The sequence below is a fragment of the Giraffa tippelskirchi genome, chromosome 1, assembly GCF_054371585.1.
Source record: "Giraffa tippelskirchi isolate mGirTip1 chromosome 1, T2T-mGirTip1v1.2.pri, whole genome shotgun sequence".
NCBI classification, from domain to species: domain Eukaryota; kingdom Metazoa; phylum Chordata; class Mammalia; order Artiodactyla; family Giraffidae; genus Giraffa; species Giraffa tippelskirchi.
This window is the reverse complement of record NC_137275.1, coordinates 119517735-119535548: the sequence shown is the minus strand read 5'-3', so window position 1 is coordinate 119535548 and position 17814 is coordinate 119517735. Positions and strand designations below refer to the sequence as shown.

General features: G+C 40.5%; 1 protein-coding gene across 15 annotated transcripts in view; it reads right to left on the bottom strand.

Annotated features, from left to right (window-relative positions):
- SEC24D (SEC24 homolog D, COPII component) overlaps positions 1-17814 on the bottom strand; it is a 120265-nt gene that overhangs the window by 33451 nt on the left and 69000 nt on the right. For all 15 annotated transcript variants that reach the window (XM_081493360.1, XM_081493395.1, XM_081493351.1 and 12 more), the window contains 3 exons: positions 12306-12444; positions 8981-9096; positions 677-801 (listed from right to left, as the gene is read on the bottom strand). In XM_081493360.1, coding sequence (XP_081349486.1) covers positions 677-801; positions 8981-9096; positions 12306-12444 — 380 coding nt within the window. The remainder of the gene's footprint in view (positions 1-676; positions 802-8980; positions 9097-12305; positions 12445-17814) is intronic.

Genomic DNA, 17814 nt, shown 5'->3' with positions numbered 1-17814 from the left:
AACCAGAAGGACAAAAAGAAATTTGGCCAAAGAGCCACAACAGCTGCCATGAGAGGGCAGGTCAGTTTTCCTGTGTCCCTTAGAAATATCTACCACACCAGCAACTGCATGTTTCCACTGGAAAATCAATGTTTTTGAAAAGGGAAAACTGACTTCCAAGGCTTTTCCCACCACACTGCTGGGATTTTCCTTACAACTTAGACTGTACTTTTTTAAGATTAGGTTTTACTTATTTATTTGTTTGTTTGTTTTGCCTGCACTAGGTCTCAGTGACAGCATGTGGGATCTTCGCTCTTTGCTGGGACACATAAGGTCTTTTTTGTTTTTAGTTGCGGCATGCAAACCCTTAGTTGCAACATGTAGTTCCCTGACCAGGGGCTGAAGCCAAGCCCCCTGCATTGGGAACACGGAGTCCTAGTCACTGAGCTACCAGGGAAGTCCCTAGAATGTATTTTGAATGTTGCTTACTGTGGCATTATTTCTTATCAGTTTTGTTTCTTTTTCTCTGTACAAAAGAGCACTCTGACTGTTTAAGGATTATTTGATGTTGTTTAAACAATTATCTAACATCCCCATTAGCAAACAATCTCAATGGTCCATTCAGCACTTGTTTTCTGGCCAATAAATTAATTCAGCAATATTGTGTAAGTTACAAAAAGAATGGAAGTTCCCTTACTTTGGAAGTTTCTCCAGCACAGTTTTCAGTTCTTCACATATGAGCTTCACAAGTCCATTCTTGATGTTACTATATGACACATCAATCATGAAGATGAAGGCTGGTGGGTTGGGAGGCTTATTCTTCTACATGAAAGTAAGCAAATCACACACATATAAAGTACACGTGTTTCATAATCAAATTAAAGCCCCCAGGAACTCTAGAAGGTCATCAGACCTCTCCTTTAATATTTTATGATATAACATCTGTGGGATCAAATCACTTTCTGGAACAGTCTCTGACACTATAAAAAAGATAAAGGCTGTTTATTTTCCAGGCTGTGACCTGAGTCCCACTACTGAAGTAGACAGGATTATGACAGCTAGCAGAGAAGGTTCACTTTTGCAGGGCTCAGAAGACCTTATGGCCACAACTGCCCAAAGGTGAGTACAGTCTTGTGAGGGCCTTGCTTATAACCCTCTGCCTTAGAGGAAGAAATGTGTCTGGAACCGTGTCAAACTGTGCCATCAAATAGTACAAAACTATAATTAGTGTTTGTTTTTGAAACTGAAGTTAAACTTCATAAACTTGATATCATGTTCAACTCTTCCTTTATAAGCTCTTTAAAGATATAAAATTACATACAAAAACATAATTGTATGCTTAAAAATTTATACTATATTATTAAATACTTACCTGTTCCTTACATACTTATGGTAAAAAAAAAAAGTTGAATACTGGGTCTTTTTTCTATCTGCTTGAAATAATCACTGTAACATAAAGCAGCTGCTAAATCGTTTTGTAGCTTTTGGTCCCTTTACTGGCTGGTGTTCAAACAGCTCTTAGCAAGGGATTCATCAGTCGGATTGTACAAAATATTTAGAAAATAGAACCACAGGCAAACGTCTTTTGTGACACTAGAGAATAAAGAATTAAGGCTAATTAAATCTTAACTTCAGGATAAATGAAAAATGTTCTAAATTATATTTTAATTGCTACAATTATAAAATTAAGTGATAATATCTCCCAATTATCATCCTATATCCACTATAGGGTTAGATGTAACATTTCTCTAATAAAAGTCATTTGTTAAAAAAAGAAAAAAAAATTGCAGGACTTGAAAACTACCAACCTGATTATTTTATAGTTTTGCCACATCTAGAATCAGACCAACAAAGAAATAGAAGAACTCTACTGGACTTCCCTAGTTGTAGAGTGGTTAAGAATCTGCCTTGCAGTGCAGAAGAGACCAGTTCAATCCCTGGTCGAGGAAGACCCCACACGCCTCGGAGCACCCCTGCTGCCGAGCCCAGGCTCCCCAATGAGAAGCCACTCAGTGCAGAGAAGCCTGATGCAGCAACAAAGACCCAGCACAGCCCCAAATGAAATAAGTCAGAAAAAGAAAGTAACTCTACTGCTGTCTATGCGAGCAATTTTTATTGCAAATCTCTCAATTTCCACATAATCTAATTCATAATATACTTATGCTGATTTACCCAGAATTAAAACAACAATCATTCCCAATGATTAACCCAAAACTTATGACCAAGCCAAATATGCCCTACCATTTTTACCTTCTCTCCTAAGTTCAGCATCACCAGTTTCCCACTGAATATCTTCCATTATCTCCAATCTACACATTTCTATGTAATGCATCCCTCTAACTTGTTTTCTGCATCTTCTTCATCTTCGTAACTTTGCGTGTTAGACACTTCAGTCACGTCTGACTCTTTGTTGGTTGCCATGTCCTTCTCTAGGGGATCTTCCCAACCCAGGGATCAAACCCGGTCTCCTGCATTGCAGGCAGATTCTTTACCATCTGAGCTACCTACACAAAACTAATACATCACTCCTTTAAAGAACATTGCCTTCCAACAGCTCTATCAATAACATCACTACACATCAACCCAAAGGCTTGGAAACGTGAAATTAGATGTGACGCTTCCTTTTCTTTCCATCAAGTTCCCTTGATTTATTCTTTCGAAACGCTTCTTTCACATGTTTGACCCCATCTCCCCCTTAACCACTGGGAAGCTTCTCATCTCGGGCCTTAACACCTGTACTGGCTTCATCACTGGCTGCCTTCCCCCACCACTCCACCCAGTCACCCCAGTGTGCTTTGTCCAGCCAAGCTTAGCAATGGATGGACTCTATAAGGTGGTTTACTGGATCATCTTACTAAAACTGCTCTCCTGAAGCTCACAGATCTCCTGGCTGCAAACTACAGTGATCTGAAATAAAATCCAGCTCTCATCCTTAATCTCTATCTGCAATTTTCAGCCTGGCAGACCACTGTCCCTTTTTCAGCTGCCGAGGCACAAGGTGTCACTTCCTCTCCCACTTGTCTGATCTCTTCCTCTGTTTTTCACTTTCTTACCTTTTCCAAAAGATACCTTCTTCACTGTCCTTACCACATGCTCCAGCACAGAATCTCATTTGCTCATTTTTAACCAGCACCTCTCTATCGGCGACTCCTCAGGTTCTCTCCTCAGGGCCTGTTTCCTGAGCTCCCAACCAGCATCCCCATCAACTACAGCACAGCACGCCTCCACAGCAAGGCCCCACCAGCATCTTACAGTCAGAAGTGCAGAAGTGGACACAACATTTCTCCCACTCTGGCTAGTCTTCTATAAGGAACGTACAGAAAGCATGATCCTCTGAAATCATCTGGGCTTTACACCTCACTTTCTCTGTGGAACCGTCCATCTCCCTTAGCAGCCACAAGGAGTTAACTGTGAAGCCTCTGCAGCTCCTTCTAGTTCCAGTAACCAAATCTGGACCCTCATTTTCTTTCCTTTTAAAATTATTTTCAATAGTGGTAAAACACCCAGAAAATAATCTACCATCTTAACCATTTGGGCTTCCTTGGTGGCTCAGTGGTAAAGAATCTGCCTGCACGTGCAGGAGACACTGGAGACTTGGGTTGGACCCCTGGGTCGGGAAGATCCTCTGCAGAAGGAAATGGCAACCCACTCCAGTGTTCTTGCTCCGGGGGTTGATGGGGTCACAAAAGAGTTGGACACAACTTAGCGACTAAACAAGAAACAACAACCATTTTTAAGTGTAAATTCTGTGCTATCAAGTACGCTCACATTGTTGTGCAACTGTCACCACTATCCATCTCTAGCACGCAAAATGGAAACTTCATACCCATTAAACAATCATTTACCATTCCCCCCCCCCCCCCAGTCCCTGGGAACCACTTTTCTACATTTCTAATTTCTGTCTCTATGAGTTGAACTACTCCAGGTACTTCATATAAGTAAAATCATACAGTATTTGTCATTTATGTAGCTGGCTTCTCTAAGCATAATGTCCTAAACATCCATCCGTGTTAAAGCATGTGTCAGAATCCCCTTCCTTTTTAAGGCTCACTAATACTGCATGGTATGTAAATACCACATTGCATTCATCCATTCATCCATCTATGGATACTTGGGTTGCTTCCACCTTTTGGCTATTGTGACTAATGCTGTTATGAACACAGATGTACAGATATCTCTCTGAGACTCTCTTTTCAATTATTTTGGGAATACACCCAGAGGTGGAATTGCTGGACCATTTGGCAATTCAATTTTTAATTTTTTTTTTTTTTTGAGGAATTGCTAAATGACCCTTATTTTCTCTTGCATGGACTACTACATTAACTTGTAGTAGTTAATTGGTTAACCACTACATTAACCGATCTCCCTCCTCTCAGGACATGGACTGCTTTCAGAATAAACTACCCAAGGCACAATACAGACGCCAATACTGCTCCTCTGAGGACAGGCAGCCTATTGAGTCCCCAGAGCTAAGCACAGAGCCTGGCTCAGAAGAGCGCTCAGTACTGTGCGATACTTGAATGAATGTGTAGATGTATGGGTGGATTAACAGCAACAATTCCCTCTTAGCCTTTAATTGTCCTCATGGCCTACTGAATTAATGAAATTCTTCAATGGCCTGGCATTTGAAACTCCCCATAATACTCATTCAGCAAACATGTATAAAAGCCTAAGAGATCAAAGTTATGCCAAGCCTAGTGGAACACAAAAGGACGGTCTGGTCTCAAAACAACTTCCCAGCTTTACTTCCTATCATGCCCCAGAACACATTCCTCCAATTTAAGTGTTTGTCATTTTCAAAACATTTTCTATCCAGAAGTCACAATCGAGTGGGCGTGGGCCAAGAAAAATATTTCCTTGGCTGGAAAAACTATTTTGTTTGGCATAGTGTTTTTAAAAAATATTTGAATGTGACTGTGTTTTGGGGGAAAGAGGAATATACTCTCCAATCATTCTAGTCCCTCTACCAGGGCCCCATCCCTCATCTGCAAAGCCCACCTCACCCCCAAAAGTGCTAATTCGCTTCAGTTGTGTCGACTCTTTCCGACCCTACGGACTGTCGCCTGCCAGGCTCCTCTGTCCATGGGATTCTCCCAGCAAGAATGCTGGAGTGGGCTGCCAAAAGGAACTGGAGTAAGCTGCAAATACACCTGAGAAACTGCTTCTGCTCACCACTTAGTTTCCCCTTTCGTTTTCACATGTCCATCCTCTGCTCAAATGTCACTTACTTTTTAAAGCCCTTATTCAATCCTCTCCAAATCAGAAATGATTGCTCATCTGTTTTCTCATGGCACTCTGATTATTCTACTCTCATAGCATTTCCATTTGGATTTATAATTATGTATTTTCTTATCAGGTCTCTATGCATGGTAAGGACTGAGATTGGGTTCACATCCTTGCTAGTTTTGGAGTTACAACCAATAAGCCTTGGACATACTAGGTCTCAAATAAATGTCAAAGTGAACCAAAATTAAATGGAGAAACTACATTAAAAAAAAAAACACAAATGATTAGTTTGGAATGAAAGTTTACCTTCCAGGTACACTATATGTGTAGATAGATATATTCTGTAAACTTCTAGGTAAAAAACTTTCAGTTATGAGACAGAGCTGGGTCTTTTTTTCTAGGAAAACTCCACGGTGATTTTGTGAATATATGCCAACATATCCACAGCATACAGATAGGGAAAAGGGGTTGTGTGATCATACAGACATGGTTTTTGGTCTGGCCCCATCATTTTCTATATGTATGGCCTGAAGTTTGCAGTTAAGGTCTCTAAGCCTCAGTTTCCCTACATCATGGTGGTAACTCAGCACATGAGTTCACTAGAGAACTACATGATACAACAGAGAGAAAGCACATAGAACAGAGCATCACACACAGTGAATGTTCAATGAGTGTTGATTTTATTATCTGAAGTTGGCATTAAGATAAACTAAAATGAATAGTAAAAATGTGATTTTGCAATTCTCTTTTAAGTTTGTATGTTGTTAAAAAATACACATACAAATTAAAGATCTTTTTTAAAATGTGGACCATTTTTTAACATCTTTATTAACTTTGTTACAATATTGCTTTTGTTTTTTTATGTTTTGGTTTTTGGGCTGTGAGGCATGTAGAATCTTTAGCCCCCTTACCAGGAATGGACCCACATCTCCTGCATTGGAAGGCGAAGTCTTAACCACTGAACTGCCAGGGAAGTCCCCACATACAAATTAAATACGCTCTTTTTCATCATCCAAATCCCTAAGGCAATTCATTATTATACTTCATTTACATTTTAAGTTACAATTAAATTTTAAGATATTAAGAGTATCTTTTTATTATGAACCTTATTTGGAATAATAAAAGGAACATTAAGCTTATAAAACAAAACTCTTCGAAATGTACAGTTTTTATTTGGTTCCTTGCCTGCTGTGTGAGATTTCCCATCAATTAGATGTCTGGAGCATTTCCACATAGCAGTTTGAAGATACTGAGACTTTTGTTCCCAGAAATAGATTTGACTCCCTGCCTAGGTTTCTACTAAAAAGCAGAAAATCAAGATAATCTAGCCTTTTTGGCAGAGAATTGGAAACTCAGAGCATAGTTAGATTTATACTCCAGTTGCAAAGATCAGTGAATAAATTTTCTGTCACTAGGTTACAATAGCTTTATTATATTTAATTAGAACTTCAAATGTTTATGTTCTGCCTAATCCTTTTCCTTCAGTCAGTAACAGTTAAAGGACAAACAAACTGTCCAAAAGCAATTGGTACTCTAGGACATCTTTTTTGTGTGAAATAAATCATTTGTACCAAAAAATGTTTTTATGTTTCCCCTAAATATGTTTAAATGTTACACTTAAAACTAATAAAGTATTAACTCTTCTTTGATAACTAGGTCTATGTTAGAGACACAGATGCATAGAACAGTCTTCTTCTGAGGGAGAAGGTGAGGGTGGGACGTTCTGAGAGAATAGCATTGAAACATGTATATTATCATATGTGAAACAGAACACCATTCCAGGTTCGATGCATGAGACAAATGCTCAGGGCTGGGGCAATGGGATGACCCAGAGGGATGGGATGGGGAGGGAGGTGAGAAGGGGGTTCAGGATGGGGAACACATGTAAACCCATGGCTGACTCATGTCAATGTATGGCAAAAACCACTACAATATTGTAATTAGCCCCCAACTAAAATAAATAAATAAAAAAAAACTCATATAACACACTAAAATAAATGAAAAAGGTATATTAATTGGAAAACATTTTTAAATTCACTCAGTTGAAAAACTTCTAATTAGGAATATCCTATGTTCTTTATAATTTTTACTCAACACAACATGGGATGGCCCCCTAGCGAACATCTAGGAAAGAAATCTGTGGGTCAGAGGCCGTTTCCTGAGGACTGGGCACTCGGGAGCATTCATTTTTGGAAGGGGAAGTAAGTCAAAATGACTGTTTCTTCAAGTCTACACACAGCACTTCAGATACAAGCTGAAACTTGAAGTGACATCCAAGGAGATATTTTCAAATCACTGAAGAATTTTAAAGACCTGCAAGATACCCATAATGATGTCACTATCACTAGGAGGTTGGAGAAGGGAAACAGCTGGTCCTGGGAATAGTGACACACTTGCAAATTCATTTACTCATCCACTGACTCACTTATCCATCCACCCACACGCACTGATCAACTGCCTACCCTGTGGCAGGAACTGTGGTAGGTGCCACAAAGACAGCTAGGATAGGGCTTACCTGGTAGTCCAGTGGTTAAGAATCCACCTGCCAATGTAGGGAACCCAGGTTCAATCCCTGGTCTGGGAAGATCCCACATGACACAAAGCAACTAAACCCGAGTGCCGGAACTACTGAAGCTCAGGCACCCAGAGCCTGGGCTCTGCAACAAGAAGCCACCACAGTGAGGAACCCTCACAGCTGAACTAGAGTAGCACCCACTCACTGCAACTCAAGAAAGCCCTATGAGCAACAAAGACTCAGTGCAGCCAAAAATAAATTAATTATATATTAAAAATTTTAATATATTAAAAAAAACATAGCTAGGACAAGATTCTTGTTCCCAATGATATAAGAATCTAGGAAGAGGGGAAACATAGGAAGATTTAAATTCTATGGGGATACTGCTAAAACAGATACATGGACAAATTATGCGGAAGACAAATCAGAACATGTAGTAAATAACAACCACAAGGAAGTCAGAGAAAGTCAGATGAAATCAGAGAAACACTCACAGAAAATAAAATTTCAGCCAGAGATTAGAGAATAAGTAGGAATTTGCTGGGTGGGATATGTAGAGTTGTTAACAGGAGGATGAAAACGTAGTCAGGTCAAAAGAATATCTTAGATACAAGCATGGAGTTAGCAGAGGAGTGATACTTTCAGAGTATGGCAGCCAGAGTTTTGTACAACTGAAGATGCAGCTGAGGTGGGAGCTAATGGTCTTATAAGGAAACAAACTTCTGAATTTAATTTTTTATATTGAGGCAGTAGGAGGAGTCTCACAGTTACATTTTAAAGCAAGGAAACCAGAGGACAGGATCCCGGGCTGCTGAAATAATCTAAGGGCGATTCTGAGAGCCTAACTTACTGTGGTGACAGCTGGAGTGAAGAAGACAGCCAGAGAAACATGTCAATAGCCTTACTGACCGTACTGGCTGAGCTTCAGCCTGCGAAGGGAGATTCTTTGGGGATGACTGACAAAACAAATAAGGCAGAGGTGCTGTAGGGAACTGTTGCATGAAGAACCTAGCATATTCTCTCTTAAAGGGACATAAAAATGAAATTATTATTTTTTTCTTCCTGTCATTGCAGTGGATGGTATGGCTATTTAATCATGTTAACAGCCTAGATGGCTTCATCTGTGTCTTAGGGATTTCTACTTCCCCATGGCACTCAAATGCTTTGGCTGTGAATTAAGAGTCAGTTCATTAAACATGAAAGTTATTCACTTGTATCTGATATCCATATATAAACACTGGAAGTCCTGGGAGCACTTACCCTGCAGTAATCCAAAGTAGCAACATATTCATATGATCCTAGAGATAACTCTGGCTTCTCATAGTGGTCCAGTCTTCTTCCGATGTGGTCCAGATGTTGGAAATAGAAAGGTGGAACTAATAAAAACAAAATAGGAAAGGGAATATTTTGTTTTTACAACACAGACAATTTAGTAAGTTCTCAAAGTTTATTATGGGAGGAAAGGAGTTAGTATGAGGAAAAAAAAGTATTTTAAAGCTGGAATGTAGCATATTCTAAAAATCCACTAGTCTTTCTTTCCAGTCTTGGAAAGAATGAGGGTTTTCTAAAATATCTTCCTGACCCTTCTGCAAGTTACTGATGACAAAGAACATTAATGGTCTGGATCATTACAGAAAAACAGCAGATAAAAGCACGGGAGTTTTTAAATTGTCACAACCAACAGTTAATTCTCCCTATTTAATTACCTTTTCTTAAAGGAATTCTAACTTTTCAAACTATTTAAATTTTCAATACCCCAGCAAATATACATTGGTTATTTGGACTATACTATTAGCTATAATGTTTATTATCGTTTAATCAGAGATGTCTTCAACCACGGGGAGTTTGCACGGTAATCTTTAATGTTTGGGCTGCAGAGTGGAGACGATTACTGTATTAGGGAAAGACTACACCATGAGGTCTCAGCTGAGGAACTCCTAATTTGATTCTAATGTCTAAGAAGGTTAGATCTGGCAAAGCCCTGGAAGTCCTCCAATAGGACAGGAACACTTATGACTCACACACTGAACTCTTGGACAAATATGGCCTGGTATCTCTGTGCAAACGAACTCTACTGCCTTGAGAAAAACAGGGCTGACTATTAAACCACTGACAACAGAAGTATTTAGAATAACTAGTTATGCTCTGGTTTTAAGCATTTCATAAAGAACAACATTTTCATTTGTAAAACCATGTAACTAATGACTTGTTTTAAAACCAATAACTCAGTACTCTTTATTTTTAGTTGTGAACTAGCACATGGGTTGGACTTCCCTTGTGGCTCAGCTGGTAAAAAATCTGCCTGCAATGTGAGAGACCTCAGTTCAATCCCTGGGTTGGAAAGATCCCCTGGAGAAGGGAAAGGCTACCCACTCCAGTATTCTGGCCTAGAGAATTCCATGGACTGTACAGTCCACGGGGTCGCAAAGAGTTGGACACGACTGAATGACTTTCACTTTCACTAGCACATGGGTTACAACAGGACTGTTTTCTTAGTTTGGACGTAAGAAAATAGTCACTAAGGCTTGTTTTTTGGGTTTTTTTATATTTTCTTACTATATTGTGGCCATTTCTTTTTAAACAAGTTTTATAAGATTCACTTGTACATAGGGATCTCTGAACTTGGAAAATTCAGTGTTTTGAAAAGATTGTGGAAGTAGGAAGCTGATAGTTTCAGCTGAGCTAAGAAAGCTATGACAGCCTTAAACTCCTCTTCTGTTATGTTCAGCACGCTCAGTTACTTAGACTCTTGAAACCCCATGGACTGCAGCCTGTCAGGCTCCTCTACCCATGGGGTTTTCCAGGCAAGAATAGATGAGATGGATAATGCGGCATCAGCTGTTCTAGGATGTATGGGTGGTACTTCCCACACACTTTCTATAATCTATTTTTATTCACACATCTACATGTAATTGGTGAAAAAAAAAATTCCCCTTAAAATCAATTTGCTTTATATTTGTTAGCATTTACTATTATCTGTCATGTTTTACAAACCAGATTCAATTCCCCCCGTAAATTACACATGGCCACATGACACTTGTCTTCCTGCGTGTCTTTGGCCTCAAGTCCTTCTAACAGAGAGAGAATCTCTGAGATTTTGAAGGAAAACAGAGTGAAACCATTTGACCATGCCTGCAAGGTTCTTTCTAACAAACTTCTGCCTTCTTTAAACCTAAATGAAGAATGTAGGTGTCAATGTAAATCTAAGGAGGTCTGGCTTTCTTGCAGGAACAAATACTGGAATCTAGTATTTTTACCGACAAAGGTCCATATAGTCAAAGCTATGGTTTTTCCAGGAGTCATGTATGGATGTGAGAGTTGGACCATAAACAAAGCTGAGCGCCAAAGAATTGATGCTTTTGAACTGTGGTGTTGGAGAAGACTCTTGAGAATCCCTTGGACTGCAAGGAGATCCAACCAGTCCATCCTAAAGGAAATCAGTCCTGAATATTCATTGGAAGGACTGATGCTGAAGCTGAAACTCCAATACTTTGGCCACCTGATGCGAAGAACTGACTCATTGGAAAAGACCCTGATGCTGGCAAAGATTGAAGGCAATAGAAGGGGGTGACAGAGGATGAGATGGTTGGATGGCATCACTGACTCAATGGACATGAGTTTGAGCAAGCTCCAGGAGATAGTGAAGGACAGTGAAGCCTGGCGTGCTGCAGTCCATAGGATCGCAGAGTCAGACACAACTTAGCAACTGAACAACAACAATATGAATAACCCTATTAGAAAATGAACACAGCAGCTTCCTAGGAGTGGACACCCGAGGGGTTCCCTCAGGTGTAGAAATACAAGAACTTTGTGTGTTTTTCCTCTACCAGGAAGTAGCAGGGCCTTTCAAGGCTTCGAGCTGGCACTTTGGGCATGAGGCCAGAGAGTCACACAGAAAACAAAGATCCAAGATGCTCTTCATGGATGGATCCTGGATGGATTTCTGATCACCATGTGAAGAAAGTTGAGGGCCTGAGGGAACATGCTGGGAATCTGGTGACGTTGTAGAGGCGTGATGAAAATGCTCCAGGAGAGGCCTCTGCCGTCTTCTGACTTTTCCCCCCAAAACTAAAGCACTTGGAAGCGTGTGCTCACAGGGTTCCTGAAATCCAGGTCCCAGGGTTGTGTAGGATTTGGTTTCAGATTTCATGAAGGATGAGCGATGGAATAAGACCTTCCTTAGAACGAGCAGTAAAGGTGGAGAACCAGCGGAGTCTGCTCTCACTGGGATACCCAGTGTGTGCTGAACAGGGGCCACAGCTGGCGCAAGGCGAGAAACCACCCAGGGGCCCACGGCCAGTCCTCGAGACAAGCCTGGAAACCCATGATTCCACTCCACAGCAAGGGGCTTTTAAAGGTCTTTTTGAGGAGGCCTCACTGTGTCAGTCTCCCGCACTGGGGGCTGGGTGAAGCCATGGGCTGTGTGAAGGGTGCGCGTGCACAAGGAGACCAGCGCTGCTCTCCCACCAGAGCCCACCCATGAGCCCAGAGGTCATGGATGTGATGACACAGGCAGGAAACTTCAGAGGGAGCAGCTGGGCTCTCAGAGCTCAGAGAGCTCAGACCCGGTACGGGCAACACTCACCGTCATTCACGCAGCTGCAGAAGCCACACTGGTACCTCCTGCCTCCTTCAATGAACTGCATGAACGGGCACATGTAGGCTTTGCACCTGTTGCATCTGACTGGTCCAGTCTCCCCATGATTGACCAGGTAGAGGGGCGTCTACAGGAAGCAAGCAGAAGTAAGACACGTGGGCACAGGGTTTCCAGGTTACTTCAGAAGTCCCACAATTGTAGTCACTGAAATTTGAAAACTCAGTGTCCACCGGGGGAGTAAGGACACCTCTCTTGATACTGTGTGGAATTCAAGGCAATACCCAAACAAAAATTACTTTAAATGCATGTCTAGTGTATAAACATATTTGTACATTTATGTATATGTGTATTTACTAATGTGTGTGAAGACAGAAAGAGGAAAAAAAATACAGTGATGGTACCCTGAATATTCACTGGAAGGACTGATGTTGAAGCTGAAGCTCCAATACTTTGGCCACCTGATGCAAAGCTCATTGGAAAAGACCCTGATGCTGGGAAAGATTGAGGGCAGGAGGAGAAGGAGGCGACAAAAGATGAGATGGTTAGATGGCATCACCGACTCAATGGACATGAGTCTCAGCAAACTCTGGGAGACAGTGAAGCACAGGGAAGCCTGGAGTGCTACAGTCCATGGGGTTGCTAAGAGTTGGACACAGCTTAGTGACTAAACGACAACAATAATACTTAATAAAGCTTATGTTGAAAACGTCCTGGATACCATGTATCACATATTTTGCTAAGTTTGTTCATTAACTATAAATAAAGAAGGGAACTGGGTCTGATTTTAAAGGTAATAGTTTGCACAGCGGCATGCTGCTTAGATAATTCTACCCAATATACAAAATGTTTCTTCAAAACTGCAACTCTCAGAGGAAATCTGCAGTGATGTTCACTTATTCAGGCAAGGAGGCTGATCCTGCCTTTTCTATTTCTTTATCCCATGAAAAAATGTCTCATGAAGGAAGTACTCTCAATGTAGCAGGTCATGCTTTGCCAGAACAAAAAGAATAAATATTTCAACTGCTCCTTCCTCATAAACATGTGAGGAACCCATTACACATCTTCACAGCTTGAGAGTGAACAAGCTCAGCATTGGAAGTCTGCCTTGTTTCTCAGCACTTCCAGCTTTCAGAATAAAGCCACAAAGATTCTTCTTGTTTTTATAAATCTCCTTAAAGATAACATTTCCAGAAAAGCTTGACAATACAGGGTTTGGCACATCAACTAAGTTTTTCTTTAAAGAAACAGGTGTCAATAAAGCAGACTGCTGCTTAATGGAGACTTGAAGAGCAGGAGGAAGGTGGCAATGAGGTGAGGTCATAAGGCCATTTTCTGCCATTTCCTTACGGAAGAAAAGAGAGAGAGAGGAGAGATCTACAGTTTGTCCCTGCCCAGATGTCCAATGTGAAAACTAATCTGCTGAGGTTTCAGAAACGAGTTTTGAGACCTCAGAGTAGGCAAAAAACAGATAGTATAATACATAAAAGAATCAGGGAAAGGATAAAAAAGTACATTCAGAATCACTTGGCACTGTCCTCTCTCCCACCTCTTGCTTCAAGGAAGCCAGGAGATGGATTGAATTTTCCTGTTTCTGGTCTCTTCTGGTCTGTAGCATGGGTATGGCTTTGGTGTCCGATTGTTCAGGTTGTGAGAAGGATTCAATGAAGAAAAAGCGAAAGTGTTAGTCTCTCAGTTGTGTCCGACTCGGCAATCCCACGGACTGTAGTCCACCAGGCTCCTCTGTCCAAGGAATTCTCCAGGCAAGAATACTTCTCCAGGAGATCTTCCTGACCCAGGGATCGAACCCAGGTGTCCTGCATTGCAGCCAGATTCTTCACCATCTGACCCACCTGGGAAGCCCCACACAATTAGGAGGCCGTGTGCAATACAGAGTATTAAGCCTGGCATAAAATTATTGGATAAAAGGTATCTAACTGTTGTTGTCATATCTGTACAGAACAACCTTTCCTCTCTTAAAACCACTCAGCTCTAGAGAGTGTGTATATTTAATAGGAGGGTTAGAGTTTGATAAGTTTGAGATAGGCTTGAGTTTCTAAAGGTATTTATTCACATAAATATTTAAATTAGCTAATTTGTTACTATGAAATGTTAATGTAAAAATGATTTAGAAGACAGGGAATCCACCTTTCAGGAGATTTTGATACCATCCGATGGTTAAAAAAGTTGAGAGGTACACTAGATTTTAAAATTGTTCTATGAGTTTGATTTGCATAAACATGTGCTATGCTTAGTCACTTGTCATTTCTGACTCTATGCAACCCCATAGTCTGTAGTCTTTCAGGCTCCTCTGTCCATGGGGGTTCTCCAGGCAAGAATACTGGAGTGGGTTGCCATGCCCTCCTCAAGAGGATCTTCCCAACCCAGGAATCAAATCCATGTCTCCTGCATTGCAGGATTCTTTACTATCTGAGCCACCAGGGAAGACCTTGCATACACTCAAGGGAGGCATACTATATATGCATTCAAACATAGACCCATACAACACTTTCTCATATACACTGTTTGTTTGAAAGGCATAAAGTGATGAATGTGTGTTGTCTTCAACTAGAAATAATAAGAAATAATCTGAGGGGAACAAAAGGGAAGCAAACGAAAATATGACAGAGGTACACTTACAGCTGATTCATGGTGTACAGCAGAAACTAACATTGTAAAGCAATTATACTCCAATTAGAAAAAAGATATGGGTTTATGTCAATGAATGCAGAATCAGAATCAGAAGTGAAAGACAACAAAAATGTAATGATAAGGTAGCTTTTTTCTGGGTCAAACACCCAATCATCAGTCATTATTCTCTGGGTGCTGCTGATTTCTATAGCTTCCACCTCAGAGATGAGGAACTACTTTCAAGAGTTACACTAGGGTTAAAGCCTGCAACATACATAAACTCCAGCCAAGTGTACTTCTCTCATCCCTTCATCATTTTCAAAGAGTTCAAAGTCTATCATCAATTAGCTGAGATACTTTAGGAACAAAATCTGATGCAATTATTTGCTAGACAAAGCAGAGGTAATGGAAATTAACCTTATTTTTCCTGATGTGATTTACTCAAAGGCAGGCCCCCAGCCAAAAATTACTGTGAAATTGTCAGCAGCTACCATCTAAGCATTCCAGTCCAGGCAGATTCAAACTTGCAGAACTGAAAATGAATGTCTCGTCACAAACTGGAATTGAGTAACGATTGTATCGAGGCTGTGAAACACGCGTGCATTTTTTTTCAATTTTCGCTCTTTTGGAAACTGAATGATGGATAGGTAAGGGAAGGACTGCAGACAATTGAGGTGACAGTAAAGAACGTTAAAAGCTTTTAGACTGTTTACATTTTCTTTCTGGGCACCGGCACAAGGATTTTCACATTACACTGTCTTGCTCATGTCTCTCAGGCTATGCTGAAAAAGCCATCAGAGACTTTCTTTGCTTTCTCCAGATGTCTGCTTATCTGCTCTACGGTAGCATGCATGAGCTCATAAACAGCTAATCTCACTTTTATTCTCAGTTCAACTTCAGTGTATACAGCTTAAAAAAAAATCAAGTTCCTTTCCAAAAAGTCCTAAGTTTCTTTTTTCTTCTTAATAAGGACATTTATTACACTTACCTCAGAAATATTTTCAGATTTTGCAATTTTCTTGTTAAGTGTGTTTTTTACTCTTTTGGCCTCTAGTTTATTCCTGCCTGCTCTTTCTTTTCTGTTCTTTTCTTAAGTGGAAAAAAGTGAAAGGATGGAGAGCCTCACTCTAAAACCCTCATTTGGCTCTTCTTGGCTCCGGTCCTTTGTGGCCTGAGTTTATATAACATGAAACTGATGGTAATGCTGGGGAAAGAAAGACACAGGAGAATAGTATCTGAACCTCTGGTTTGTATTTTTGATCTATCAGGGTTATGCCAAATACTTTATTGGTACTAATTTTAACTAAGATCCTTTAGCTGAGTAAAAGGTATGTCCTTTTTATGCATATATAACACCACAGTCCATTTGGACCACAAGAAAGAATATAATTCGTGGAGAAATGAGGTTCATTGTTAAAAGGACTAGACAACAAAATGTGTCAATCAACAACTCCTTGGCACTGCTAATACAACTTTTAAAGTTTTCCTATATTTATATATCATCAGTTTCCAAGTGTTCCTGCCATTCTCTTTAACATCTGTACATTCAGTGCTGGGTGTGTTGTGTGCCTTGATGGGGTATACAGTCCAATGGGACGGAAAGACACTAAACACATAAACATGCAATTAAAAGAGCAATGTAGGAGCAGAAAGAATACTTGGGAAATCATCATTAATAAAAGCAACGTTAAAGTATTCACAGATTGTAACCCAAAACAACAACAACGAAAAATAAATGCTCAAAGAAATGAAGCACAACCAAGAAAGATCCGACATGAAGAATTTTGATAAAGTTTATGGCCTAGGTATTTTTGTTTTGGCATCTCTATAATCAAAGTCTGAATACACAAGGCTTTCCAAATAGACTCTTTGTTTTAGCAAAGTGATAAATAACAGAAGGTAGCTATTATAGCTGCCTATACCTTTAAGCTGCCTATGAAAAAGTGACAGTCACTCAGTCATGTCCAACTCTTTGCGACCCAGTGAACTATACATATACAGTCCATGGAATTCTCCAGGCCAGAATACTGGAGTGGGTGGCCATGCCCTCCTCCAGGGAATCTTCCCAACCTAGGGATTGAATCCAGGTCTTCCACATTGCAGGCAGATTCTTTACCAGTTGAGCCACCAGAGAAGCCCTTAAGCTGCCTACAACTAGACCTATAAATTAATTACACCAAACCTGGACATCTGAAGTACGAAGGTGTTCTTATACCACAAATCCACTAGGTGGCACTGTACAACTAAAAATTAAAACTATTTCCTCAGGTAATAAAATACTGCTAAGTCACTTCAGTCGTGTCCGACTCTGTGTGACCCCATAGATGGCAGCCCACCAGGCTCCCCCGTCCCTGGGATTCTCCAGGCAAGAACACTGGAGTGGGTTGCCATTTCCTTCTCCAATGCGTGAAAGTGAAAAGTGAAAGTGAAGTCGCTCAGTCATGTCCAACCCTTAGCAACCCCATGGATCCCCTACCAGGCTCCTCCGTCCATGGGATTTTCCAGGCAAGAGTACCGGAGTGGGTTGCTCAAGATAATTATGCTATATACATTTTATGTAGCTATCACCACAATTAACTGAATTTATGTCAGTTGTTACCATCACAAAATTAAGAAACCTATACTGTTCTTGAGAGATTCTTGATAACGGCTTAAAAATATTCTGGTGAAAACAAAATGTGATTAAAGATGAAATACAGGCTATTTTAAGCATGAATTACATAGAAATTACAGACTGTGCCAAATTTACTGAAGATGATAGTTGAGAAAAACCTTTTTTTAAAAGTTTCTAATCCTCTCCCAACTCCTGTAACTACAGATAGGAAAACGGAGAACCTGCAGGGACTGGCGGGCCCAGGCACACAGGATG